Here is a 27,507-nt window from a genome sequence, read left to right as displayed (position 1 = left end):
CGTTACTTTATACCTTGAAGGAACTTTCTTTTGGGGTCTAGAAAGTCGACAACAAGAACAAAGGATATACAAAAATGCCTCCAAAGTTTGATCCTAATGAAGTTAAATACTTGTACCTAAGAGCCGTTGGTGGTGAAGTCGGTGCTTCCGCTGCTTTGGCTCCAAAGATTGGTCCCTTGGGTCTATCGCCAAAGAAGGTCGGTGAAGATATTGCTAAGGCCACCAAAGAATTCAAGGGTATCAAGGTTACTGTCCAATTGAAGATCCAAAACAGACAAGCTGCCGCCTCTGTTGTCCCATCTGCTTCCTCTTTGGTCATCACCGCTTTGAAGGAACCACCAAGAGACAGAAAGAAGGATAAGAACGTCAAGCACAGTGGTAACATTCAATTGGATGAAATCATTGAAATTGCTAGACAAATGAGAGACAAATCCTTCGGTAGAACTTTGGCTTCCGTTACTAAGGAAATCTTGGGTACTGCTCAATCTGTCGGCTGTCGTGTTGACTTCAAGAATCCCCATGATATCATTGAAGGCATCAATGCTGGTGAAATCGAGATTCCAGAAAATTAGAAAAAAATAAAAGAAAGTTTTAAAACTTGAGTTTTTTTATTGTTTTTGTATTTTAATATGATAATTGCACAAAATTCCAACACGTTTATTTTCTAATTTTTGTTTTCGATTCTAGGGTTATACTTTTTCTATCTGTTTTGTCTCTTCTTTCCTCTCTGGATAACCATAACGAAGAGGAATAAGTGACACATTATATTTCTATAATGTATTTCCGAAAATTATATCTGCATGTGATTATACTTCCGTTTTCTCTTTTTTTTGCCTTTCATTTCATTACAGTTCTTAATTTATTTTCCATGTTTTTTGATTCCTTACCATTACTAACGTGTGAAACAGTAGTTTTCTAATTTGCTTATTTATATTAGAAAAATGACCATCTTGAACGTTTGACAACACTCTGGGACCAAGTTTCGATGATAATATTTCTTATTTCCATCGATACCATTCACTGTACTTAGTTCCAATTTATATTGCAAACAAGATTGATTTTAGGCGATTACTCACTAAGATATACCTATTTCTACTATGGTTATATTAGTCCATTTCATAGCCTTACATTTTCTCTTTGAATTGATTCTCTTGCGATTAGTAAATATCTTGCTGAGCAAAAAAACTGTAAGCGTTATGACTAATTAGCAGAGGGGATGCCCAATTATCTGAGGCTACTATTGGTAATTGTTGAAAACCCGATTACTAATATGAGAAGTTGAAACTTAAACTTACTTCGATCTTGCTTTCAGATATTTTGATGGGCGTCAAACACGCGAGTCCGCCTTTCAATATATATATATACCTTAATTACAATAATGCGAGAAGGAGAACAAAACATCTCATTGCATATGTATCTAAGGTCTGAACAACTTCTAGGCTTGCTGGAGCTGCCTTTCGTAATAAAAATATAAAAATATTATATACATTGGTAAATATGACGAACACTTTACCCGGCTTTTCAAGTGTGGAATAACACGAAAAATTTTATTGCGATGGCCAGAATTACCTTAGCGGGCAATTTAACATTAATTCAAACTGTAATTTGCACTTAATTTCTAAGTCCGAACTGGGCATCCATTAATAAAGGCAAAGGTTTCCATAAGTGTATCTTTTTGTCCAAAAAAAATGACCGGGAAAGTCAACAGAGACCTTTTTTTTAAACTAGCTTCTGATCTTCGAGAAGAACGTCTACATGCAGCTGTCGCCTTAATAGAGGACTTATCCGCATTAGATTTGCCCAGCGATGCAGAAGAATGGTCTTACGTATTGAATCGTTTGATTAAAGGTTTGGCGTCTGATAGAAATAGCGCGAGGTTAGGATTTTCTTTATGTTTGACGGAGGTAATCAATTTAGCTGTTAATATGCCATCAGGTCAACGTCCAAAAGGCTTAGAATCAGCGAACGACTTCTTGAGCACATTGTCAACTATTTTAGACGTTAATCTTAATGAGAGCAATAAAAAATCCATAAAGGGCAAAGAGGAGCGTGGAATTTTATTTGGGAAGTTATTTGGTTTGAAATCTTTATTGAATGAACCTTTATTCTCAGAAACCTTTGTTAAAGATTTAAAAAAGGGAAACACCGAATTTTTTATACGATTTGCAGAACAACTAATCGACCTGGCTCTAAAGAAAAACTGGATTAAAGAACCATGCTTCTTTACCCTTTTCCAGACCATGAAAATGCTGTTACCTTTTATGAATGAAAATACCGCCGTAAAAATTCTTCTGATATATGATAAATATAATTTGACACTAACGAATGAGGGATTGTCGACTTATTTGTTGCTGAAATATGAGGGTGATGAAAGTCTAATTCCTTCTGTGCTAGATTTGAAAAACTCAGCTTGGAAAGATAACGATCCTTTGGCAAGAGGGAACCTACCTCTTTTAACAAAAGTTTTGAGAGACTCTTCTGTAATTCCAGATAACAATGGAAATTCGAAAGACACGAAAAAGCAAAAAAACACGAATTGGAACCCAAGGCTGCATTATGTTTGGAGTGCTTTGTTACCATTGTTTGGTAATGAAAAATTGGAGAATACCGACCATATTTCAAAGAAAAGGAAGAAAACCAGCAATAAAAAGGCTCAAAATTCTATTCAGTTTCCAGAGTTTTGGAAAATGGCCGTGGACGAATCATTTTTTAATGAAAAAGCTTCTAGCGAACGAAAATATTTAGGCTTTCTAATAATCGATGCAACTTTCAAAACAATTCCCGGCTCTTATATCGGCTTTTGCTTCAGCCAAAATGTTATGAGAACCTTGATCAACCAATCCATAGATTCACAAAGAGCTTTGAATAAGATTGCTCAAATAACGTTAGACTCCATCGTGAAGGCGTGTGAAGAAGATCCTTTGAACAAACTAGTACCCTGTCTAAATGCGATGTTATTCGGTCCTCACGGTTCCGTAAATTTTGATAAGTTAACAAAATCTGGCACCGTCTCCAAACTTATTACAATTAAAGAACTGCCTTCGACTATTTTTGCCCAATTGCTCGATGTGTTTTTACTACAGTTGCAGGAAAAAAAGGGAGACTTGTCTCATACACATTTTATTCTTGATTCCATACTTCATATAATCCGTGCGCATAAAGTTGAAATCAATGACATGGACATAATGAAGCCCGTGCTGACGCCGATCGTATATATGGCATTCTTCAGACATACACCTGATGATCAGAAGTTAGAACAGCTGCACGAAGTGGCCAAAGAAAGGCTTTATTCAATCCTGGGCGAGTTGACAATCAACAAAGAAATACGTTCCAAAGACCCCCAAATAAACTCATGGCAGTATCTGACATTAAAGTTAATACTGGACATGGAAAAATCCCATACAGGAGATCTAATCAATCCACTTGACGAAAATTTAGAAAAGACAAAAAACGAAGCTATATCTTCCTTGACTGAAATCTGCAGGTCGAGAACTGCTCAATCTTGGGGTCTAAGCACATTGTTATCTATGTGCTTAATACAGTTATATGCGGGCGAAACTGATTCTATTTCTGTGATCGAAGAACTTTGCGAGTTTTCCAAACGCGAGAATAACTCGATGGTAGGTATCACTGAAATATTACTATCACTTTTAGCCCAGAAAAAGGCCTTACTCAAGAAGTTGAGTTTAATAATTTGGCAGCAATTTATCGAAGAGGTTGGGTTGGAAGAATTACAAATTTTGTTAGATATTTTAAAAGCAAGAGAAAACAAGCAAGGTTTTGCTCAGCTATTCGAAGGAGAAGATGAATTTGAAGAAATCAAAGAAGAAGAAAGTGCTAGTGAAAATGAATCGAAAACTGAAAGCGAAAGCGAAAGTGAGAGTGATAGCGATGATGCTGATGAAAAAGACGAAGAAGATGAGGCGAATGAAGATGTTGTGAATATCGATAAAGAAGCCACAAGCGCCTTGGTGAAAGCGTTAAATTTACCTGATAACATAGTCAATGATAAAGGGGAAGTTGACATGGATCAACTTGAAGGACTTTCTGATGATGACGAAGACGATGAAGACGAAGAATCCATGGATGATGAAAAAATGATGGAATTAGATGATCAGTTATCCGAAATTTTCAAACGTCGTAAAGAAGCGTTATCGAACATATCTACTGGAAATCAGAGGAAAGTAGAGGTGAAACAATCTAGGGAAAATGTTATCTCGTTCAAGCATAGAGTTGTCGATATGTTAACCGTTTATGTCAAATACTGTGAAAAATTGACTATTGCTAATAAAGGTGAAGGTTCTGCCGACCTAACAAGCCCATTGAGCAAGCTGGTCTATTTTATTATCCCAATGCTGAAGTGTATCAATGAGACTCTTGATAAGCCACTTGCGGACAAAATTTCTAAATTGTTGAAGGGTAAGATATTCAAGATAAAAGTAACTGCATTTAAAGACATGGACAAAAAAATTGAACTTATGGACTTATTGAAATCAACACACAAGGTGATGCTGACTTCTAAGCCTGGTCAGCATGCCGCAATATTCTATTCAGCGTGCTCGACCAGTTCACTATTTTTGAGTAAAATATATGTTGAGATCGGTGGTAACGATAAGCTTGACGAATTGATTGACTTGTACACTGCAACTACCAAAGAGTGGATGCAAAAAGGAAAATTTGGAGCCAACGTTTTCATCGATTTTATCAATTGGTTATCTTCAAAAAAGCAAAGTGTAGCGAATAAGAAATAATCTAAATATAGTTCATCTCACTCCTCAAAGTCGCAATATGTATGTTGATCTTCGTTTAATTACGCCTTTTCACCAAAGAAACAATAAAGTAACTATATATTAGCTTATTATATCTTTGTTCACCTTTGGTAGACCTCCCACGATGGGTAGACTATGGGAACATTTCCAAACCTGTAAAATATTCTCTTCTTCAGCACTTGCTACCAACCAAGGTATTTGAGGGTTCAAATCAAAATCATTCACTGAACTTCTGTGACCTGCGTGGACCATGATCAATTCAGGAACGCCATCTTCTGCGTCATCAGGCGTTTGTTCTGCACCAATTTGTTTCAAATCCCACATAATTAACCTATTATCTGACCCGCTGGAAACAACTACACCATCAACATGGGTTGAAAATTCTAAGTTGGTCACTGCATCTTCATGGCCCGACATATGGTGTAATGGTTCGCTCATGTTTCTCAAGTCATAAAGATAAACATATGAGTCCATGCCTGCGGCCGCGAGGAGGTTTGAAGAATGATGACTAAATGCTAATGTGTTGAAAGGTTGCGGACATTTCACAGTATCGATAGTGGTGTTGTCTGCCCTGACGTCATTTATTTTCAAAAGAGAGTCTTCTGAGACAGTGCCGAACAAATCTTTATTGAAGTTGTGCCATTTAATATCATTGATGATATCAGAATGTAAATCATTCCATGTTCGTGTCGGTTTTATAGAATCACCGCTACTTCCTACATCCCAAAGGGCGACAGTATGATCATCTGAGCCGGAAAGCAATTGTCCTTTGACCAAAGTATTAAACGACAAAGCGTAACCGTTATCTTTATGAAATTTTAGTGTCGACTGGAGACCTTCTGAGCGAGAATAGAGGAAAACAGTGCCTTGTCCGTTTATAGTGGCGACAACATTAGGGTCTTGAGGCATATATCGGGCTCTAGTGATTTCTTCTTCGTGCTCATATTTAGCAGTAATCCTTATATTCGACCTTGGAGGAGGCAGGGAGACCTGATCGTTTTCTTCTGCTTCTTCTTGTGAATCTTCATTATTTAAAATTTCCTTCGGTAGATTAATTTCGGCGAACTTCAAATAGTTCCCTTCTTCACCAGAGGTGTGCGTACCAATGATTAATTCTTGTTTGATGAAACCACCATCTGACTCTTGAACAGGTGTAGGAAGCCACTGGACCGTTAAAGATGGCCATGTTAAACGCGTCTCGCTAACAAAGTCATACATTAATGGAACATTAGATTTCCATAAATCGTACTCTTCGTCTACAGAAAGCGGTTTCTCCTGATTTTCCATAGTTGATCGGTGATTTATTTCTTCGGTAACTGTTAGGCTGTGTTCAATTGATAAGAAAGAGGAAGCTATTTGCGGCATACTAACCTCTTTTTAGTTTCTCTGCATTACTATTTTCAAGCTTTGTCTTTCGCATGTCGACAAATGCTAGAAAAAAATCCGTACACCTCGCCAAATTTTAATATCAAACACAATGGACGAGGCACTCATCAGATATTTTATCGACCTTAAAATGGCTGATTCTTCCTATGTTATTCCGAAAGGAAAAGCTGAAAGTGAACCAATAAAAATGCGAAATGCGAAAGCCTTGTAAGAAACTTTTTCCCACTCACTCGACTCCCAACCCTACACTAGCACGGAAATGGTTGAAAGACCGAAGAAGAAGAAAGGGAGCATGACAAACAGAACAAGGAAGGAGAAGAAAGAAGTGTTAGGAAGAGGTGAAAGATATTTTTAAGCAGCAGAAGTTCGAGTTAAAAACAACCGTAAAATATGGAGAATCCCAGCGCACATATCCTAAACAACCAATAGCGTCCTCAGCAGATTATGAAATCAAATAACAATGGCCTGAACAGTAATGAATGTGAAATTTAACATAAAAAAGGGTAAGGGATATAAGCTTTTCCAGGGGAATCCCCTTTTCTTTTCTTTTTCTTTTTTTTTTATGTATTGAGAGGATTTATCGGTGAACAGTTTAGCCGCCGAATTTATACAAGTGTCAGTATTAGTAAATGTTGTACACAACTTGGGATATGCCAATCCATTGGTTACCTCAACGCCAACCATTCAATATTCCCTTTTTCCACGTCCCAGAGAGAGAATATCAATTACAACAATCATCTCAAACGTACAGTCGCAGTGAGAATCCTAACTTCATCCTATAAATCTTAACGTATATGTACATGTATATATATATACAGATGAATAAAAATAAATCAGATGCTTCAATATTGGAGCTGAAAGCGCAGGTGGGAACTCTGAGGCGCGATTTGAATTCGTGCAATTAGGATGTCAATGTTGCCCAGTTTGGACGATTAATGTCCGAATGTCATGAAAAAAAGTGAAAAAAAAAGTGTCGCTAATTTCTCATAGGCATCCCTGGCACCCCAATCCTGTGCTAAAAAAGGCCAGTCCGCTGAATATGCAATCGATTGACGTTAAAGGTAAAGAAAAAAAGAAAAAGGTGGGGTGATTATAATGGGCATACACTTCTTTCCTCTCTTTATCAAATGCTGCGAGAAAGAAAATAAGGGTAGATACTTCCTATAAACTTATACATATATAAATACGCAAGTTTAAGAAATTTTTCAAAAAATAATCTTCAACATACATAGGCTAATATTTCAACGGAGAAAATCGGCAAGCCCAAGTTTATTCTCTTATTATGGAATACAAAAGGCGAAAAGGAAAACTGACAGGTGATTAAATAAGAAAATTAAATGGCAAATGATGGGATTCAGAGGAACGACAATAGGAAAGCCTTTAAAACTGTACAGTTTTCTGCTTACTCTAAAGAGATTGACATTATAATGAAAAAAATATCATTCTTGGAAAGAAACATTACCCAACAACTAGACACTCTTCCTCATTTTCCAGAAACTTTATCACCAAGTCATAAAGACTGTGTAAGTAGAAAGAACAGGACAAGAGGAAGTTGGAGTAATCAGCTGAAAAACTTATTAGGCATTTACTCCAGGGACGAAATTATTAGTTTGGATAATTTAGCTGCAACGTTGCATGACCAAGTTCTAAAGTTACAGGCTACACTTTTCCCCAATGCCATACTAAAACAGGTTCATCTTGATAACGATAACATAGAAAATAAAAGAATTTTAAAAGAAATTACATACGAATATTTTTCTAAGGAAAACTGCAGAGAGGGAGATAAATTCGGAGCATTCATCGTAAAAAGAATTTTTTTTGGTGACTTATCACTCGGGATTTCCATACTAGTCAACCATACAACTTTTGAATCGGCCACATCGTCCATAATAGCAGTGAAAAGTTCTTTCATTGAAAATGATTTCTTTTATGAAGACTATTTGATTTTCGATTGTAGAGTGAAACGACGAAAAAAATTGAAGAGGAAAATCTTGTTCATTTCCACTACCATGAATTTTAATTACCAAACCAAAGTCTAAGGCTGTGACAAAAAACACGGCTGATATTAATTCTCTTTCACTTTTATATTTCCGTCTGTATACCTAAGTAGTTATAGTATATATCAAATAATGCTTTCAGGCAGATGCCTTGACGTGCTCCACAACTTCGTTACAAAACTGATCTAACTTAGAGGAGTCCTGACATTCCGCATAAACCCTCACCGCATCTTCAGTACCACTGGCTCTAACAAAGCTTCTTCCCATGGGATACTTGGCTACCGCGAGGTCTATCTTGGCCTGCAACCCCACTGGATTTAGCAATTTTCTTTCCTGATCAGTTGTTTCGAAAATTGATCTGTCAGGAACAATGCACTTAACCAACTTGTTGGGCAAATCCGTATACTCTTTATCCCAATCCATTGGTGACATTTTTAGAATTGCCAAAGTGGCAAGGACAGCCAACATATCAGAAATAGCATCACCCACAGTCTGATTAATCAATCCAGAAAAACACTTTAAAGTTCTCAAAGCCAACGTATCACCATTTGACTTTGATAACTCAGATTTCAGAATTCGATGAAACTTTTCGCTGAATATAATCGTACCATGGCCATTTGCTTCGAAATAAATACCAATGTCGTACTGGGTGGCGGCTTCATGGTGCAAATGTTTAACACCTGTCTTAGTGCACGATACAGGACAGTGCAACGTATCTTTGATGTATGTAGTGGAACTACCGTTCGCATATGCCGTTTGCACAACACCAATTTTCAAAGAATGTTCCAACTGAGCCAGTTCTAGTTGTTTAGACAGGAATTTGGCAAACAAGGTGGAAATTTTGTCACCATCCAACAAATGAAATTTTGATTCAGAGTCAACATAGTAGAAGACGACTCTGTCTGCATCACCATCAAAGGAACAATATAGCGAGTCAGACGAGAATGGGGAAAGACCCTTCGGTAATCTCTGGTTGGTCTTCACATAATCCGCCCCACACTCGAAGTTCAATAATTTCGGAACATCGGACCTGTCATTAATAACCTCGATTTGGTCCGTTGGCACAACCCAGTCGTTGGAGGCCAGTAATTTTTTCAACTGCGGACCACCGATACCATTAGCTGTATCTATGAACAATTTTGGGACAGACAGTCTCTTCTCCAATTGATACGTGGTGAAAAGTTCGTTGAAGGCTCCAATAAAGAACGAATAATAGTCCTGTTCTGTGGCAACTGGCGCAGCGTCCCCTTCCCGCTTCCGCTTGTTGGACAAATCGGTAATGTAATGCAATTGAGGCGTAGTGACACATCCCAAATCCAAGACCTGCGCGTGGTAGACGCTGGCCATGGTGGACGTCAAGCAGCGCAACAGGTAAGGACTACTTTCCCTAGAGTCTCTTCCAACCACGATGTGTGGCACGATGGTTGTATTCAAATCAATCTTTTCGTGTTCGATCAACTTAACTAGCTCAGCACGAAATTCTTCGAAATTAGCAGCAAAAGACGCCGCATTGGCCAACTGCATGGCATATGGCTCCCACGTGGCCAAAAGCATCGATCCGTCTGGCTCCACGATCTTGACTCCATTGTCCTGGTAGGGGTTGTGCGATGCCGTGATCATGACACCGACGTACTGACCTTGCAACTTCAGCGACCTGAGAATCGCCAGTATACCAGTGGTGAACATGACCGTGTCCAAATCCTTAGCCTGTGTTCTGAATCCGGCCGTACCGTAACTGTACTGCACATTCTTTGTGCGGCATGTATCAACGTAGAGTTTGCGCAATAGCTCGTAATCAATCTTCATCGTTCTGAGGTTTTACCGACCTTTGCCTTGGTCCTTGTACTCGTTTCGACTGCTGAAACCATTAACGGTTTTTTGTTCTTACCTAATCTTTTTTTTCCGACGACGCAAAATGCCAAAAAAGATATAAATAGAGTAACATTCCCTACCACATGAAACATGCTTAGCATAGACAAGACCTCCAATGCGCAGGACGCTCTAAATAATCTCGAAGCTACGCAAGTAAAAATTCACACGAACCCCCACCGGGTATGCACATAACGAGTTGGACATATGTGATTTTCACCCGGTAGGCTGCTATTACGTACCATTTATGCGGGCCTCTTCTTGTAACAGTGACCATAATGCACAAGCAAGCAAGCGAATAAGCAAGCGAGAAAATAGGTTAGCTTTACAGCACACCGTTGCGCACGAAATCTTCTGCAGAAGAGTGCATATGCCACTCATCCACAGTTCCGCAATGTAATACGTAATGCGGTGTCGTGAAAGCGAAAAAAAAAACATACTGTAGATAAGGTAGATAGACAGATAGAGATGGACAAGAAACAGGGGGGAGCGGAGAGGAAAAGGAAACAGAGACTCATCTATCGCTGATAAGACAATCAACCCTCATGGCGCCTCCAACTACAATTCGCAGTAGGAACCAAGCGCTCGCACCGTTAGCGACGCTTGACTCAAAAACTGACTGCCAGCTGAAAGAGCTTGTGCAATGGGAGTGCCAATTCAAAGGCGCAGACTATATCTGTTCGCCTTTTAAGAGGCTTTTTGAACACTGCATTGCACCCGACAAATCAGCCACTAACTACGAGGTCACGGATACATACACAAATAGTTAAAAATTACATACCGTCTGTATAGCACAATAGTGTGATCAATAAAATTTTTGCCAAGACTTTTTTAACTGCACCCGACAGATCAGGTCTGTGCCTTCTATGCACCTGTGCCCGGGGTCCCGGGAGGAGAGCAAACGAGGGTTGCAGAATGTTGGTGAGCGCAAATGCTCCGGGTTAGCAGGACGGCAGGGTTTTATGGTCTAGAAATCTAGGGATGTTGTTGAAAAAGAAAGATTTAGGCTCATAATGCCACTGCAGTGGCTTATCACGGCAGGGCCGGCGGGAGTGGCGGGGGCAAAACACACCCGCGATAAAGAGCGCGATGGATATAAAAGGGGGCCAATGTTACGTCCCGCTATATTGGAGTTCTTTCCATACACACTTAAGAGGCCAATTAGCTTCATCGCCAATAAAAAAAACACACTAAATCTAATTCTAACAAGCAAAGATGAAGTTAGAAAATACTTTATTTACACTCGGTGCCCTAGGGAGCATCTCTGCTGCTCTGGTCATCCCAAATCTTGAAAATGCCGCCGACCACCATGAACTGGTGAACAAGGACGACCAGCAAGAGAAACCTAGAAACGTGGAATTCGTTAGAGATAGCGAAACAAGGCCTTCCAAGAAGGGCCATAAGGGTCCGGAACACGATGACGAGGAGTCCTCTGAATCCGGCGAGAAAAAACAGTTAAAAAAAGGTTCCCATGGGAGGGGTCACGAGGGAGGAAAGGGCATGAAGCCTAAGCACGAGAGCTCTGATGATGAGGAGCAGAAGCCTCACCATAAAGGTGGCTGCCACGAGAAGAAGTTGGAGGAGAAGAAGAAGAAGAAGGCGAAGGACAAGAAAGTGAAGGATAAGAAGCACCACGCAAAGACATTGGAAAAAGGGAGGCACCACAACAGGCTGGCTCCTTTGGTGTCCACTGCTCAATTCAACCCAGACGCCATCTCCAAGATCATCCCCAACCGCTACATCATCGTCTTCAAGAAGGGAGTCCCTCAAGAAGAGATCGATTTCCACAAGGAGAGCGTCCATCAAGCACAACTCCAATCTGTAGAGAACTTATCTGCTGAAGACGCTTTTTTCATTTCCACTAAAGACACCTCCTTATCGACCTCTGAAGCTGGCGGTATCCAGGACTCCTTCAACATCGATAATCTTTTCTCCGGTTACATCGGCTACTTCACCCAAGAGATTGTCGACTTGATACGTCAAAACCCATTAGTAGACTTTGTCGAAAGAGACTCTGTTGTGGAAGCTACGGAGTTTGACACTCAAAACAGCGCCCCATGGGGGTTGGCCCGTATCTCTCACAGAGAGCGCCTGAACTTGGGGTCTTTCAACAAGTATCTCTACGACGATGATGCTGGTCGCGGCGTCACATCCTATGTTATTGACACCGGTGTCAACGTCAACCACAAGGACTTCGAAAAGAGAGCCATTTGGGGGAAAACCATCCCACTCAACGACGAAGACCTCGACGGTAACGGCCACGGTACACACTGTGCCGGTACTATCGCTTCCAAACACTACGGTGTCGCTAAGAACGCCAATGTCGTCGCTGTCAAAGTCTTGAGGTCAAACGGGTCTGGTACCATGTCTGATGTCGTCAAGGGTGTCGAATATGCCGCAAAGGCCCACCAAAAGCAAGCCGAAGAAAAGAAAAAGGGATTCAAGGGTTCCACAGCCAATATGTCCCTTGGTGGTGGTAAGTCCCCCGCTTTGGACTTGGCCGTCAACGCAGCCGTTGAAGCCGGTATTCACTTCGCCGTAGCTGCTGGTAATGAAAACCAAGATGCTTGTAACACCTCCCCAGCTTCTGCTGATAAAGCCATCACTGTCGGAGCTTCCACGTTAAGCGATGACAGAGCCTACTTTTCCAACTGGGGTAAGTGTGTCGACGTTTTCGCCCCAGGTTTGAACATTTTGTCCACCTACATTGGGAGTGATGAAGCCACCGCCACTTTATCCGGTACGTCCATGGCTTCCCCTCACGTTGCTGGTTTGTTGACCTACTTTTTGTCGTTGCAACCAGGTTCTGATAGTGAATTTTTCGAATTGGGTCAAGACTCTTTGACTCCTCAACAATTGAAAAAGAAGTTGATTCATTACAGTACGAAGGACATTTTGTTCGATGTCCCTGAAGACACGCCAAACGTTTTGATCTACAACGGTGGTGGTCAAGATTTGTCTGCCTTCTGGAATGACACCAAAAAGTCCCATTCATCTGGCTTCAAGCAAGAATTGAAAATGGATGAATTCATCGGCTCAAAGACCGACTTGATCTTTGATCAAGTGAGAGATGTTCTTGATAAATTGAATATCATTTAATTCTTTATTTAGAAAAATTTCAGCTGTTTCTTTCTGTTTTATCGTTTCGAGGTTACAAGTCGGAGTCCCTCTTTACTATCGTTTGCCCACTTCTTTATATCCCCATTTTATCAAACCTGAATTTATTTTTTTTATCTATGAAATTATATGTCCCACATATTTTACTAAATATTTGCGTTTTTAATCAAATAATAACTGTTACTTTTATTATGTATTCGATTTGAAAGTCACTTACCTGTTGGAATTCTTGTTCGTCTTTAGTGACGATGGGTTAAGAACGCGAAATAAACAAAACAAACAAACAAAAGCGCAACAATAACACCATCTAAACACTACTTCCTTTGTGACCCACTTCTTAACAGCGACAGTGGTATTTTGGTATGACCAAAAGGTAACATTGAGTGTAAAAACAGAAGCAAATAATTTCAAAGAAGAGTTAAATAAAAAGTATACTAAAGTGTGAAAAATACAACAAGAAAGAATTTGTTTGATGCCAGTGGAAAATCAAAATATTAGTCAAGAGAGAAGCTCCAATAGCACCAGTAAAAATGGCAACGCTCAAATCGGATGTCACAATGCTCCTAATGAGGAACTGAACATTACTGTAGCAGTGCGGTGCAGAGGTAGGAATGAAAGGGAAATTAGTATGAAAAGCTCTGTAGTGGTGAATGTCCCGGATATTACAGGTTCTAAGGAAATTTCCATTAATACCACGGGAGATACAGGTATAACTGCTCAAATGAATGCCAAGAGATATACAGTTGACAAAGTCTTCGGGCCTGGTGCTTCCCAGGATCTAATTTTTGATGAAGTGGCAGGCCCTTTATTCCAGGATTTCATTAAAGGTTACAATTGTACCGTATTAGTGTACGGTATGACGTCAACGGGTAAAACCTACACAATGACAGGCGATGAAAAGCTATATAATGGTGAATTGAGCGATGCGGCAGGAATTATACCGAGGGTTCTTTTGAAGTTATTTGACACGTTGGAATTGCAACAGAATGATTACGTGGTAAAGTGTTCATTCATCGAACTCTACAACGAAGAATTAAAGGATCTCTTGGACAACAATAGCAATAATTCTAGTAGTAATGGCTTTGATGGCCAATTTATGAAGAAATTGAGAATTTTCGATTCAAGCACAGCAAACAATACCACTAGCAACAGTGCTAGTAGTTCCAGGAGTAATTCTAGAAATAGTTCTCCGAGGTCATTGAATGATCTAACACCTAAAGCTGCCCTACTTAGAAAAAGACTAAGGACGAAATCGCTGCCGAATACTATCAAGCAACAGTATCAACAACAACAACAAACCATGAATTCCAGAAACAATTCTTCCTCTAATTCCGGTTCCGCGACTAATAACGCTTCTAGTACCACCAACACAAATAACGGTCAAAGAAGTTCGATGGCTCCAAATGACCAATCAAACGGTATATACATCCAAAATCTGCAAGAATTTCACATAACAAATGCTATGGAAGGATTAAACCTGTTACAAAGAGGGTTAAAACATAGGCAAGTAGCTTCTACTAAAATGAATGATTTTTCAAGTAGATCTCATACCATTTTTACAATCACTTTGTACAAAAAACACCAGGATGAACTGTTTAGAATTTCCAAAATGAATCTTGTGGACTTAGCTGGGTCAGAAAATATTAACCGATCCGGAGCATTAAATCAACGTGCCAAAGAAGCTGGTTCAATCAACCAAAGTCTACTGACGCTGGGTAGGGTCATAAATGCTCTCGTGGATAAAAGCGGTCATATACCTTTTCGTGAGTCAAAATTAACCCGCTTGCTTCAAGATTCCCTCGGCGGTAATACTAAAACTGCACTAATTGCTACTATATCGCCCGCAAAGGTGACTTCTGAAGAAACCTGCAGTACATTAGAATATGCTTCGAAGGCAAAAAACATCAAGAACAAGCCACAACTGGGAGCATTCATAATGAAGGATATTTTGGTTAAAAATATAACTATGGAATTAGCAAAGATTAAATCTGATTTACTTTCCACAAAATCCAAAGAAGGAATATATATGAGTCAGGATCATTACAAAAATTTGAACGGCGATTTAGAGAGTTATAAAAATGAGGTTCAAGAATGTAAAAGAGAAATTGAGGGTTTGGCATCGAAAAATTCATTGCTAGTAAAAGATAAATTGAAGTCAAAACAAACCATTCAATCTCAAAATTCCCAAATAGAATCATTAAAAGCCACTATCGATCACTTAAGATCGCAACTAGAAAAACAGCATAAAACTGAAATTGAAATATCCGGCTTCAATAACAAACTACAGAAGTTGACTGAGGTAATGCAAGCGGCCCTGCACGATTATAAAAGAAGAGAGCTTGACCTTAATAAAAAGTTTGAAACGCATATTACTAAAGAAATTAAAAATTTGAAATCTACATTGTTTTTACAATTAAATACTATGCAACAGGAAAATATTCTTCAAGAAACTAATATCCAACCAAATCTTGATATAATCAAAAATGAAGTACTAACTCTCATGAAAACCATGCAAGAAAAGGCTGAACTAATGTATAAAGATTGTGTGAAGAAAATTTTAAATGAATCTCCTAAATTCTTCAATGTTATTGTTGAAAAAATCGACATAATAAGAGTGGATTTTCAAAAATTTTATAAAAATATAGCTGAGAATCTTTCTGATATTAGCGAAGAGAATAACAACCTAAAGCAATACTTAAAAAATCACTTTTTCAAAAATAACCATCAAGAATTACTAAACCGTCACGTAGATTCTACTTATGAAAATATCGAGAAGAGAACAAACGAGTTTGTTGAAAACTTTAAAAAGACTTTAAACGACCACCTTGACGAAAATAAAAAACTAATAATGCAGAATCTGACAACTGCAACCAGTGCAGTTATCGATCAAGAAATGGATCTATTTGAACCCAAACGCGTCAAGTGGGAAAATTCATTTGATTTGATAAATGATTGTGACTCCATGAATAATGAGTTTTATAACAGCATGGCCTCAACGTTATCACAAATCAAGAGTACCGTTGATACATCATCAAATTCGATGAACGAGTCTATTTCAGTCATGAAAGGACAAGTGGAGGAATCAGAGAATGCTATATCCCTTTTGAAGAACAATACCAAGTTTAATGATCAATTCAAGCACCTCATTAATAAGCATAACATATTGAAGGATAATATTGAGAATTCGATAACATCAACACACTCCCATATAACAAATGTGGATGATATCTACAATACAATTGAAAATATAATGAAAAACTATGGCAACAAGGAAAATGCTACCAAAGACGAAATGATTGATAACATATTGAAGGAAATACCAAATTTAAGTAAGAGAATGCCTCTAAGATTATCAAACACAAACGGAAATTCAGTGCAGAGTATAATGTCTCCCAAAAAACATGCAATTGAAGATGGAAACAAATCGAGCGAAAATGCGGACAGTGAAGGCTCAAGAAAAATGCTAAAGACTGAATAGTTGCTACCGCCTTTCAATCAGATATATATTCAAACTAATGGTTCATACAAACAAGTATGTAAAGAATGCTCAGTTATTCATTAGAAAACAAGATATAAGAGTAAAAACTGACTCCATCGAACACATCAAGGGATGAACCTAAAACAACTTTCACGGAGCTACCTATATAAACAGCACGATTTATATGTACTATCTTTATTCACGGCAATAGGTTGTAATATTAAAAAAAAACATAACAATTTAATGGACAATGAAATTCTTTATTTCAACTATTGATTACCTTAAATTCTCCTAATTCGTTTAAGTAACTCTCGACTTCTAGTTTAGGTTTTCCAAGTAATACGCAAATTTTATCAAAATTTTCGGCACTCCTAACAGATTCCTCAAGAATGCGTTCTTCTTCGTCGGTGAGTTTTGGTATGGTACTACTACCTGTTGCCAAAGAACTTGCCCTTTGCATTTCAAACGAAACCTTCGAGGGCCTTTCTGGTTTCAAGTTACTGGATTTTGCTGTATTTTTAGACCTTGTGACTGAAAGTGAATAATCGTGATTTCTTTTCTCAAGTGACTTATCCTCATTTAGAAAATCTTTTGTTTTCATTGGTGTCATTTCTTTCGTTTCACGCGAACCGGTGTTTAGCATCACTGGAAAAGAGTAGCATCTATAGATGATACGTTTTTCCAGACCGAACGTTATGAACCTTCTTATATCGATGTTATTTTCCTTTAAAATCATATACTTCGATTCATACCATGTTTTCAATGTTTGACCCTGTGAGAGTGATCTATAAAGGTCAAACAAGCATGATCTTGTTGGTAGGAATCGATTGCGGTCGTTGATGACATGTATATTTGAGCTCGAGCAGGAGGTTTGTGATTGCCTCCAATCCTTATAAACTGATGAGAAAGAGGAATTTAAGGAGGAGTTTTGGGAGACTTTACTGGTAGAACTAAAAGATGTAGTTCTAGAATCTGGGTTTGAAGGTATGCTAGACGACTTAGATTTTCTTCGTACAGAAAATGACGGTGAATCTTGGTCACCAGAACCCAAACTTTTATTTAAGGGTAGGCTTGATAATTTAGACACTTCGGGGAACGTGACATAAGATTGGCAATCACTGGCCATTAGTGGATCGGTCAGAAAACTCCTGATTAATGAAGAAGGCGCATATATGTTAGAAAACTGGAATATATCTGATAATGTAACGCACTTGTAGTATATTAAATGCCGTATACACTCTATAACCAGACCAGGATCACTGTTGCTCAGTTTCGAGATTTTTGCAATGTTGTTTAAGCCATCAATGAAAGGGACTATGCTCATCATTGTTGGATCCCAGTTGACATCAATAATCTTTTTCAAATTCACGGACGACAAAGGGACATCTTCTAGTGATACACAAGTTGTAGGCGGTCTCAAAAGCGGAAAAATCTTTATGTCCACAGCATTTCCCTCATCTATTGGTATGAGACATTCGGAATAGTTATTCAGGTCTTGGAAAATTCTCATTAGTAGGTCTTGTATAGAAAACGCGGACTGCGGAAGTCCTAACTCTTTGATAAGCTCACTGTATCTACTGCTTCTCAAATCTTTCGTATCTTTGTCGGACGTAGGATGAGTTGGTGTGGTGTTACTACTGGGATTTGGCGTGGATGAAGGACCTGCAGTAGAAGGCGTTGTTGTGGAGTTTTCCAACGCCTTTAAATCAAAGAAAACTGGATCTCTTTCAGATTTGGACAGCAATTGGTTTTGCTCTTCAAGAACTTTGAACATTTTGCCCAGTCTGGTGATAGCTGGCTCATAGGGAGACGTCTCACAATCATACGGGAATACAAACACAAAATTGAAACTGAAAAAATTTCTAGCGTATATTGGAGAATTAATTGTTACAGGATAGCAGACAATTCTATATGTACCATATTTGAAAGTGACCAACTTGTGGCATAGTATAGGCTTCGGTATGATGTAATTTTTGAATGTGTTGAAATTGATGCCATGATTTTTCAGATTATTTGGGGGGAACTCATATTTAATTTTAGAACCTTCCGTGGGATGGAACACAGAGTAAAATATGGTATGTATGGGCACGAACCCTTGGAAATAGCTTAGCATTTGCTGCTCTTGTCATAACTCTAAGCGTTTTCTTCAACTTAGAAAGTAAGACGCTTCAACCTAATCAAGTTTTCTTTTTTTTTTATCACTTATCAGTCTTATTCGGAAATACAAGCAGCAAGCAGTAGAGAGCCAATTATGAATAATGCATACGTATATAATTTAAGATATCAATGATCCAGTTGCTTTTACAAGAAATACAAAAAATAGCTACAATTGATTGAAACGAGAATCGACGTAGAATACGTTCAATCTGCACGAGAACCTTGTCCCTGATAAGCTTTCTTGAAAGGAATAAAAAAGAAAGAAAAAGAAAAAGAACATAACAGAACGACCAAGAGTAAATGTCACAGGATTGTATTCATTTCATTTCAATAACTTGTCAAGAAATGTTGTACATAAACCAAAACTACCTTTTTATCAGAAGATTTACTTAGACTCTATCAGAGCTCTAAACCCTAAAGTGTCCGAATTTTCAGTAGGGCTAAACTGAGAATAGGTAAGGTTAAAAATCCATTTTGAAATAACCCTAACAGTTACCCTATTGAAAGTTAGGCCCCACTTATAATTCCGGGTGAGTCATACGGCTTTTTGAATTTCTTTTTTTGCACTTTTCTCTATCAGTGAAAATTTCGAGGAAAACGATAAGGTTAAGATAAGTAGATAAGAGAAAAGATACAAGATAAAGCACAAATTAGCAAGGAAAAAAGTGGTTCCGAACTAGGCGCACAGGATCAGGGAATCCCTTTTTGCAACAGCTTCAATTATCTGTTTTTTTTTTTTGCGTATATACCAGAAACAGAAATATATAAGTTCCTATTATACCTTTAGTTTGATCCAGTTTAAATCCGTCGCCAATCAAAAGTTTAATTCAGATTTATTCACACTTTTTCAATTCCTGTAGAACATAAAAAAAAGAAAAAAAGTAGCAATGACGAATCTGAAAAGAGAGGAAGACATAGATGAGAAGCATATGTACAATGAGCCCGTCACAACCCTCTTTCATGACGTTGAAGCTTCACAAACACACCACAGGCGTGGATCGATACCATTAAAAGATGAGAAAAGTAAAGATCTGTATCCATTACGCTCTTTCCCAACGAGAGTTAATGGCGAAGATACTTTCTCTATGGAGGATGGTATAGGCGATGAAGATGAAGGCGAAGTACAGAACGCAGAAGTGAAGAGAGAGCTTAAGCAAAGACATATTGGTATGATTGCCCTTGGTGGTACTATTGGTACAGGTCTTTTCATTGGTTTATCCACACCCTTGACCAACGCCGGCCCAGTGGGCGCTCTTATATCATATTTATTTATGGGTTCTTTGGCATATTCTGTCACACAATCCTTGGGTGAAATGGCTACATTTATCCCCGTTACATCCTCTTTCACAGTGTTCTCACAGAGATTCCTTTCTCCCGCATTTGGTGCAGCCAACGGTTATATGTATTGGTTTTCTTGGGCCATCACTTTTGCCCTAGAACTTAGTGTAGTTGGCCAAGTCATTCAATTTTGGACAAGCAAAGTCCCACTAGCAGCATGGATTAGTATTTTTTGGGTACTTATCACGATAATGAACTTGTTTCCTGTTAAGTATTACGGTGAATTCGAGTTTTGGGTTGCTTCCATTAAGGTCTTAGCCATTATCGGTTTTCTAATTTACTGTTTTTGCATGGTTTGCGGTGCTGGTGTTACCGGCCCAGTTGGCTTCCGTTATTGGAGAAACCCAGGTGCCTGGGGCCCAGGTATTATATCTAAGGATAAAAATGAGGGGAGGTTCTTAGGTTGGGTTTCCTCTTTGATTAACGCTGCTTTCACATTTCAAGGTACTGAACTAGTTGGTATCACTGCTGGTGAAGCTGCGAACCCCAGAAAGTCCGTTCCAAGAGCCATCAAAAAGGTTGTTTTCCGTATTCTAACCTTCTACATTGGTTCTCTATTATTCATTGGACTTTTGGTCCCATACAACGACCCTAAATTAACGGAATCTACTTCCTACGTTTCTACATCTCCCTTTATTATTGCCATCGAGAACTCTGGTACAAAGGTTTTGCCACATATCTTCAATGCTGTTATTTTAACAACTATTATTTCTGCAGCAAATTCAAATATCTACGTTGGTTCCCGTATTTTATTTGGTCTATCGAAAAACAAGTTGGCTCCTAAGTTCCTTTCAAAAACCACCAAAGGTGGTGTACCATACGTTGCGGTTTTCACTACTGCTGTATTTGGCGCTTTGGCTTACATGGAAACGTCAACCGGTGGTGACAAAGTATTTGAGTGGCTGCTAAACATCACCGGTGTTGCCGGGTTTTTTGCTTGGTTGTTTATCTCGATTTCTCACATCAGATTTATGCAAGCTTTGAAATACCGTGGCATTTCTCGTGACGAATTACCATTCAAAGCCAAATTAATGCCTGGTTTGGCTTATTATGCCGCCACATTTATGATAATCATTATCATTATCCAAGGTTTCACCGCTTTCGCGCCAAAATTCAATGGTGTTAGCTTCGCTGCCGCCTATATTTCTGTTTTTCTGTTCCTGGCTGTTTGGATTTTATTTGAGGCCATATTCAGGTGCAGATTTATTTGGAAGATTGAAGATGTAGATATCGATTCCGATAGAAGAGATATTGAAGCAATTGTATGGGAAGATCATGAACCAAAGACTTTTTGGGACAAATTTTGGAATGTTGTAGCATAAATAAATATGACGTTTTACTACCTTTGATCACATTCCCACGCCACTTCGCATTCTCATCCTCATAAGTCATACACGAAAAAAAATTTGTAAGAATTAATGAGACTATTATAGTCTCATTATATTTATTATTGATGTTTCACGACGATAATCTTGCCATCTAAAGGAAAGCAGACGGGGAAGAGGAATTTCAAAACTTCCTCGGACCTTCAAATATATATATATAAATATATATGTACATTTTTCATGCTAATGCTCATGTATAATTAAAAGATGAATTTTAATTTTTTTTTTGTTATCTTCCTGTCACCCGAACCTTATACCGAACGTCATTTTCACGATATGTAAATAGTGAAAATAGTATAAAACGCCAAAAGTAGTAAATGCAACATGCACTGGACGATTGGAGAATATCTTGGTTAGAATTTAGCAGATATATATGTTCCGATAATGTCTGAATTGGGCTGGTATACTAAATTGGAAAACAAAGAGCTTAGAACGGAGTTTGAATTGACAGACTTTCCTTTGCCTGGCATAACTGATAATGACTCCGATGACGGAAGCCAAGGGAAGGGCTCCTTAAATGCCATCTATCCCATCGCTTCCGACACGGACGATACTCTGGTCAATAGAGTACTTCGAGAAAATGATAAAAAATCTAGTATGAGGATGGCTTTTATGAATTTAGCGAACTCTATTCTTGGCGCCGGAATAATTACTCAGCCGTTTGCAATTAAAAATGCTGGTATACTAGGCGGGCTGATATCATACATTGCACTAGGATTTATAGTTGATTGGACATTGAGGCTTATCGTCATTAATTTAACTCTTGCTGGCAAGAGAACATATCAAGGTACGGTCGAACATGTAATGGGTAAAAAAGGGAAATTATTGATTCTTTTTACGAACGGGTTGTTTGCATTTGGTGGATGCATTGGATATTGCATTATTATCGGGGATACCATACCCCATGTTCTCAGAGCTATATTCAGTCAAAACGATGGAGACGTACATTTCTGGCTCAGAAGGAACGTTATAATAGTAATGGTTACTATTTTCATTTCCTTTCCCTTATCACTGAAGAGGAATATAGAGGCGTTATCAAAGGCGTCTTTTTTAGCCGTCATTAGTATGATCATAATTGTGCTTACAGTAGTCATTAGAGGACCTATGCTACCATATGATTGGAAAGGTCATTCTCTCAAATTGCCTGATTTTTTCGTAAAAACTACTATATTCAGGAGTCTCTCTGTCATTTCCTTTGCGTTGGTTTGTCACCATAATACTAGTTTTATTTTCTTTTCCATGAGGAATAGAAGTGTGGCCAAATTCACCAGGTTAACACATATAAGTATCATTATCTCGGTAATATGCTGTGGACTAATGGGATATTCAGGATTTGCGGCTTTCAAAGAAAAAACAAAGGGCAACGTCTTAAATAGTTTTCCAGGAACAGACGTGGCTATCAACATAGCTAGGCTTTGTTTCGGATTTAATATGCTAACTACGTTCCCTATGGAAATTTTTGTTTTAAGAGATGTTGTCGGTAATTTGTTACATGAATGTAGGCTTATTAAGAATTATGATGAGCATACTCAATTAACAGGTAAGCAGCACGTCGTCATAACTTCGTTACTTGTCTTCATTACCATGAGCATATCATTAACTACCTGTAACTTAGGCGCATTATTTGAACTGATTGGAGCTACTACTGCATCCACCATGGCTTACATTTTACCGCCATACACAAATTTATTGTTGACTAGCAAGAAGAAGAGTTGGAAGGAAAAGCTTCCTTTCTATCTTTGTATATGCTTTGGTTTTATGATTATGATTATCAGCAGTACTCAGACTATTTTGGATGCAGTTAACGGTTCTGATGAGCAGCACTGCCAAATATAGGACTTTTTTTTTTTTTCACTGGGTTCAAACTAGTTGTTAGCTTACTGGAGTCCGGAATGTTTATCATGTTCAAAACTTTTATTTATCCGCTTTAAATAGTATATAGGTCAGAATTTTTGATGTTTTTTAGTATCTTAATCGTCCAGGAATCGATAAAGCCACCATGACATGTAAAGCTGTGCGAAGACTAATATACCAAATGTTATTATGTGTTCTTGACTAAGTAATAGATATAAGCGCACGTACGAAATTATTTAAACTGAGGATATTAATTTTCCTTGCCTTTGCTACTTGTAAACTGTGTGAAGAATTTACTTTTCAAGAAACTTTCTTCCTTCTCCTCAGTTTCAGAAGAATTTCTACTTTCCAAATGATCATTGCCTTCAAGAGCAATAGAATCCGTTAGTTTGTGATTTCTCAACATGAAGGCGCAACCTAACAAAGGAAAGCAGAATACCAAACCTATGATACATAAGATTTTTTGAACATAGCGGTAAGACATGACTAGAGCAATTCTCTCTGGTGTTCCCCAGGTATAAGTGGTAATGAATGTAAATGGAGAGCCGTATGCTTGAGCAGCCAGTGTGGGATCAGAAATCCTTTTCGAAATTTCTTTCGGTAAGATATTAGTCCAGACAGCTCCGCTAACAGAACTACCAAATGCAGAGCCAATATTGTAAGTGGCCAGATATAACGAGGTTACTACTGCCATTCTTGCATGAGTTTTAGCGGAAGCTTGAATGGAAGCTTGTGTCACATAAGTAAATGAACCTGCACCGAAACCTAATAGACACAAAGAACCAATGATACCGGAATGTGCTCCAGAGTCACCACGATAATGAACCAAAAGACCAAATGAGACAATCCAACAAGAAATGCCAAATATAATAAAAGGCTTAGTCCTTCTCACTTTAATCAGTATGAACCCAAGGATTGTACCAACGATAACGGAAACAAATGAATACAAGGAGGTAATTCTTGTGGCCGATTTAATGGATTCATGTACTGCGACGACCAGTACAGTATACATGTAATCACCTTGCATATACCAGTTGAAATTGATGAAGAATGCAATGAGCAGGGCGAAAAAGATGCCTCTGTCTTGAAGCAAATCCCACGGTGTCAATGGGTGTCTTGAGTACTTCATTTCCCATATCATATATAGTGGTAACACCACAACCCAACCGATGACTTCAGGGACAATAATATGGGCGGTTCTCCATTCTTCCTTCAAGCCACCAGCTAACGTGAATGGAACCAATACACATCCGAAAAATACAGTAATTAATAACATTCCGATGATGTCCAATTTCCAAAAAGCGATGTCTATGCAGAATGACTTCCACTTCAATTTGTTCAGCGCTTCGAACTCAGGCTTCAATCTATCTTTTGCATGCTTTCTTGCTAAATATCTCATGTGCAACATACAAAGTCCAAGCGGAATACAAGCTAGCGGCAGTATGAAAGCCCACATACCAATACCCCATTTCCAATTAGTACCTATGGCGCTTGTCACGTCCCCACTAATCCAAGTGTTGATGATAAATGGTAAGGCTGGAATGAATAAGGCTAACAACCTCCAGTTCAAGTTAGAAAAATCCGAAGCAATAACTTCCAAAATTAGAATAATACCGGTAAGACCCAGTTGGTAAAAACAGCCACCAACAGCAAATCTTGTAATATTCACGGCTTGTGATTCGATGATCGTCCCCATACTGTAGAAAATGATACTGACGATCATGATGGAGAATCTGCCGAAAATATCAGATAATCTGGCAAAGAAGATCTGTCCTACAGCCGCAATAACTGTCTTGATACAGTTGACAGTTGACAGTAGGGAGTGCTGGGAGTACGACGAAGTAGCATACGCCTGGAAAGTATAACGGATATTACCATCTAGCCCATAAGCATAGGCAATAAGGAAAAGTGAGAAGAATAGAGCAACACGATATACCGGATGGTTGTACATTTCTGCGTAAATCTCAATGTTGTGAACACCTGGATCTATCAATTCAATATAAGATGGTGCTGGAGAAGATGTGGTTAACGTTGGGTTGACATCAACCGTAGCTGCTGCTTCTTTTTCCAGCATCTCAGGAACGACGACCTCCGTAAATTCTTCGGTGAGGGTATGATTAGCAGTAGCTGGGTCCATTATGAAAGGTCTTTCGTTCGCAGTTCTCTGACAGTTTTTTACAAAACTCTGGAGTAAGCTGGCCTCAATGATGATCAACGCTATCCATTGTTTATATAGTACCCGTACATCAGTGTGTCACAGAAGTACACTCAAGAACCATCTATCAGCATCACTGGTTGTGACAACGACCTGCTGGACTGCACCCTCAAATGTGTTCTTTACGGCAAATTGCAAACGAATAACGCCTGGCTCTTCCCAACAGAGCAGTTTCTTTAAAAATGCACCTGGATTGAGCTGCAAGTCATTCTGTGCCTGCGCCGTACGGCGCTTGTGCTTAAACCGGAGAACAAACTACGAAAAGCCAATAAGAAACTATTTCACTAGTAAAAAGGGCTCCTGGAAGAAAGCTTGGCGAATGAGTCTATAGAAACTAGTGCTATTTTTATACACAGTAGTCTATATTACACAACGGCTTCAGTATCCAGCCCTCTTGTAAACAACTTTATCTGTCTTGTAAGCCACTTTGGTGTACAATAACTGCGCGCGATGATTGTAATGGTCTGTAACCCAGTACACTGCAGGCGTACCGAGCTCATCTGCATGCTTGTACACAAATTCTATGAGCTTTCTACCTACACCTTTGACTCTTGCGTGTTCAGTGACATATAAGTCGTTCATGTAGACAACTTCCTCGACATGCCACGATGTCAAATGGCTCAGGTAGTGTGTAAAACCAATTGCATCGCCGGTCTCGGTGTCAAAGGCTAGCGCCCCCCACAGTTTGACTGTAGGGTCTACGAACCTCGCGAAGGTAGTCGTGGCTACCTCCGGAGGCATGACGGTTTTTTGAAAGCCCTGATACTCCTTCCACAGTTTGTTCCAGGCTTCTTCGTCTTTTGGCTCAATGGCCTTCACCACAATTCGATCATTGGTCATTTTTTCAGATTCTTCGTTCGACATGCCTACGGCCTTTGGGCTAACAACAGTTGGAAGATACAAGATATGGACATGAGCTCGAGAGTCTCTTTCATTAGCGTGCATTCATTTACTTTTTATGCCCGCTTTTAAACGTCTTGTCGCAACGCCCGCCAGCATATAGTTCGCGAAGGTTTCCGCCTGATAACGATTTAATAACCGGATTGGGAAATATACGATACAGTCGGTTAGTGAAAAAGGTCCTTCGCAGACCAATTAATGTATCGCCTGATCATCAGCTGTTTGCTTCAGTGCAACCATTATAGTATACTGAAGCAACACTGTTTCTTTTGTATATGAATAACGACATCTGCATACCGAGATAATTTGCAGAGCGTATGGCGTGATGATAACCATTTCAGGCCACAAACAACATATTAGTCACTCATGCACAGATGTACAGTCAATACTGAAGTGTGAGACCATTCTGTTTCTGCTTTCGTGCAAATGGGAATATGACTCAGTACTGGAGGCCCTATTTCCTCCCCCTCTTACAACGTATAATGGATTAAAAGCAGCCACAGCTTCAATCCTGCGTTTGATACAAAAAATAGACGTCTACAATAGACTACTTCTACTAAATAGCGCGCTAAAGTGGAAATCTTGAGCGTCGTTTTCTTTTTGGTCGGTCGTATTCCTCGAACGGTTGTTTTTTCACAGTTAATAGTTTCTCGTTATATTAGGCGAAAGATACGAAAACCATACAGCCAAGCTCAAGCATACTGAGAGAATGAGAGTTTGCATGCTAGCTGTTGCTCTCCAAGGCTTGGCGTTGGTATGCTGTATGAACACGACAGAAAATCGTAAGACTTTCACATATAATACATGGACATCGTTTCAGATAGCCGATTATGATAGCAGATTTTGGAGTGTTAGGTTGCCACCAGTAAATCGAACGACTTGCGGCGACGAAGACCATCCGTGGATTACTATTCATTACGATGAGGTTGATAGGCTCGTTAATGATAGACTGGCTAATTGGGATGATGGGCCTGTCCCCGATCGTGAAGAATTTAGGAAACGTGTCATCAGCCAAGCGAGGTGCGACCGCCCCCATTATTAG

General features: G+C 39.0%; 14 protein-coding genes across 14 annotated transcripts; 9 read left to right on the top strand and 5 right to left on the bottom strand.

Moving 5' to 3' along the window:
• Positions 1–74: 74 nt before the first annotated feature.
• RPL12A (60S ribosomal protein uL11) lies at positions 75–572 on the top strand (the record flags this gene model as incomplete). Its single annotated transcript, XM_033909873.1, has 1 exon — positions 75–572. One exon carries the CDS (start codon positions 75–77, stop codon positions 570–572), a length of 498 nt encoding a protein of 165 aa, XP_033765764.1.
• A 1,116-nt stretch (positions 573–1,688) lies between these two features.
• POL5 (DNA-directed DNA polymerase) lies at positions 1,689–4,751 on the top strand (the record flags this gene model as incomplete). The annotated part of the gene is made up of 1 exon (XM_033909872.1): positions 1,689–4,751. The coding sequence occupies one exon, from the start codon at positions 1,689–1,691 to the stop codon at positions 4,749–4,751; it is 3,063 nt and encodes a 1,020-aa protein (XP_033765763.1).
• Positions 4,752–4,850: 99 nt separating this feature from the next.
• On the bottom strand, positions 4,851–6,056 carry HAT2 (Hat2p; the record flags this gene model as incomplete). Its single annotated transcript, XM_033909871.1, has 1 exon — positions 4,851–6,056. One exon carries the CDS (start codon positions 6,054–6,056, stop codon positions 4,851–4,853), a length of 1,206 nt encoding a protein of 401 aa, XP_033765762.1.
• Positions 6,057–7,492: 1,436 nt separating this feature from the next.
• On the top strand, positions 7,493–8,194 carry SDD1 (Sdd1p; the record flags this gene model as incomplete). The annotated part of the gene is made up of 1 exon (XM_033909870.1): positions 7,493–8,194. One exon carries the CDS (start codon positions 7,493–7,495, stop codon positions 8,192–8,194), a length of 702 nt encoding a protein of 233 aa, XP_033765761.1.
• Positions 8,195–8,290: 96 nt separating this feature from the next.
• On the bottom strand, positions 8,291–9,958 carry PCM1 (phosphoacetylglucosamine mutase PCM1; the record flags this gene model as incomplete). The annotated part of the gene is made up of 1 exon (XM_033909869.1): positions 8,291–9,958. The coding sequence occupies one exon, from the start codon at positions 9,956–9,958 to the stop codon at positions 8,291–8,293; it is 1,668 nt and encodes a 555-aa protein (XP_033765760.1).
• Positions 9,959–10,566: 608 nt separating this feature from the next.
• SOM1 (Som1p) lies at positions 10,567–10,791 on the top strand (the record flags this gene model as incomplete). The annotated part of the gene is made up of 1 exon (XM_033909868.1): positions 10,567–10,791. One exon carries the CDS (start codon positions 10,567–10,569, stop codon positions 10,789–10,791), a length of 225 nt encoding a protein of 74 aa, XP_033765759.1.
• Positions 10,792–11,236: 445 nt separating this feature from the next.
• Positions 11,237–13,120, top strand: PRB1 (proteinase B; the record flags this gene model as incomplete). Its single annotated transcript, XM_033909867.1, has 1 exon — positions 11,237–13,120. The coding sequence occupies one exon, from the start codon at positions 11,237–11,239 to the stop codon at positions 13,118–13,120; it is 1,884 nt and encodes a 627-aa protein (XP_033765758.1).
• A 490-nt stretch (positions 13,121–13,610) lies between these two features.
• CIN8 (kinesin motor protein CIN8) lies at positions 13,611–16,616 on the top strand (the record flags this gene model as incomplete). Its single annotated transcript, XM_033909866.1, has 1 exon — positions 13,611–16,616. One exon carries the CDS (start codon positions 13,611–13,613, stop codon positions 16,614–16,616), a length of 3,006 nt encoding a protein of 1,001 aa, XP_033765757.1.
• Positions 16,617–16,881: 265 nt separating this feature from the next.
• On the bottom strand, positions 16,882–18,729 carry NPR2 (nitrogen permease regulating protein NPR2; the record flags this gene model as incomplete). The annotated part of the gene is made up of 1 exon (XM_033909865.1): positions 16,882–18,729. One exon carries the CDS (start codon positions 18,727–18,729, stop codon positions 16,882–16,884), a length of 1,848 nt encoding a protein of 615 aa, XP_033765756.1.
• A 931-nt stretch (positions 18,730–19,660) lies between these two features.
• Positions 19,661–21,433, top strand: CAN1 (arginine permease CAN1; the record flags this gene model as incomplete). Its single annotated transcript, XM_033909864.1, has 1 exon — positions 19,661–21,433. The coding sequence occupies one exon, from the start codon at positions 19,661–19,663 to the stop codon at positions 21,431–21,433; it is 1,773 nt and encodes a 590-aa protein (XP_033765755.1).
• Positions 21,434–21,880: 447 nt separating this feature from the next.
• On the top strand, positions 21,881–23,332 carry AVT2 (Avt2p; the record flags this gene model as incomplete). Its single annotated transcript, XM_033909863.1, has 1 exon — positions 21,881–23,332. The coding sequence occupies one exon, from the start codon at positions 21,881–21,883 to the stop codon at positions 23,330–23,332; it is 1,452 nt and encodes a 483-aa protein (XP_033765754.1).
• A 268-nt stretch (positions 23,333–23,600) lies between these two features.
• On the bottom strand, positions 23,601–25,487 carry SIT1 (siderophore transporter; the record flags this gene model as incomplete). Its single annotated transcript, XM_033909862.1, has 1 exon — positions 23,601–25,487. The coding sequence occupies one exon, from the start codon at positions 25,485–25,487 to the stop codon at positions 23,601–23,603; it is 1,887 nt and encodes a 628-aa protein (XP_033765753.1).
• A 456-nt stretch (positions 25,488–25,943) lies between these two features.
• On the bottom strand, positions 25,944–26,510 carry HPA3 (D-amino-acid N-acetyltransferase; the record flags this gene model as incomplete). Its single annotated transcript, XM_033909861.1, has 1 exon — positions 25,944–26,510. The coding sequence occupies one exon, from the start codon at positions 26,508–26,510 to the stop codon at positions 25,944–25,946; it is 567 nt and encodes a 188-aa protein (XP_033765752.1).
• A 664-nt stretch (positions 26,511–27,174) lies between these two features.
• Positions 27,175–27,507, top strand: SPAR_E00080 (uncharacterized protein; the record flags this gene model as incomplete). Its single annotated transcript, XM_033909860.1, has 1 exon — positions 27,175–27,507. One exon carries the CDS (start codon positions 27,175–27,177, stop codon positions 27,505–27,507), a length of 333 nt encoding a protein of 110 aa, XP_033765751.1.

The sequence above is a fragment of the Saccharomyces paradoxus genome, chromosome V, assembly GCF_002079055.1.
Source record: "Saccharomyces paradoxus chromosome V, complete sequence".
NCBI lineage: Eukaryota > Fungi > Ascomycota > Saccharomycetes > Saccharomycetales > Saccharomycetaceae > Saccharomyces > Saccharomyces paradoxus.
The sequence above is the reverse complement of the archived record's forward strand: the minus strand, read 5'-3'. Positions and strand labels throughout refer to the sequence as shown.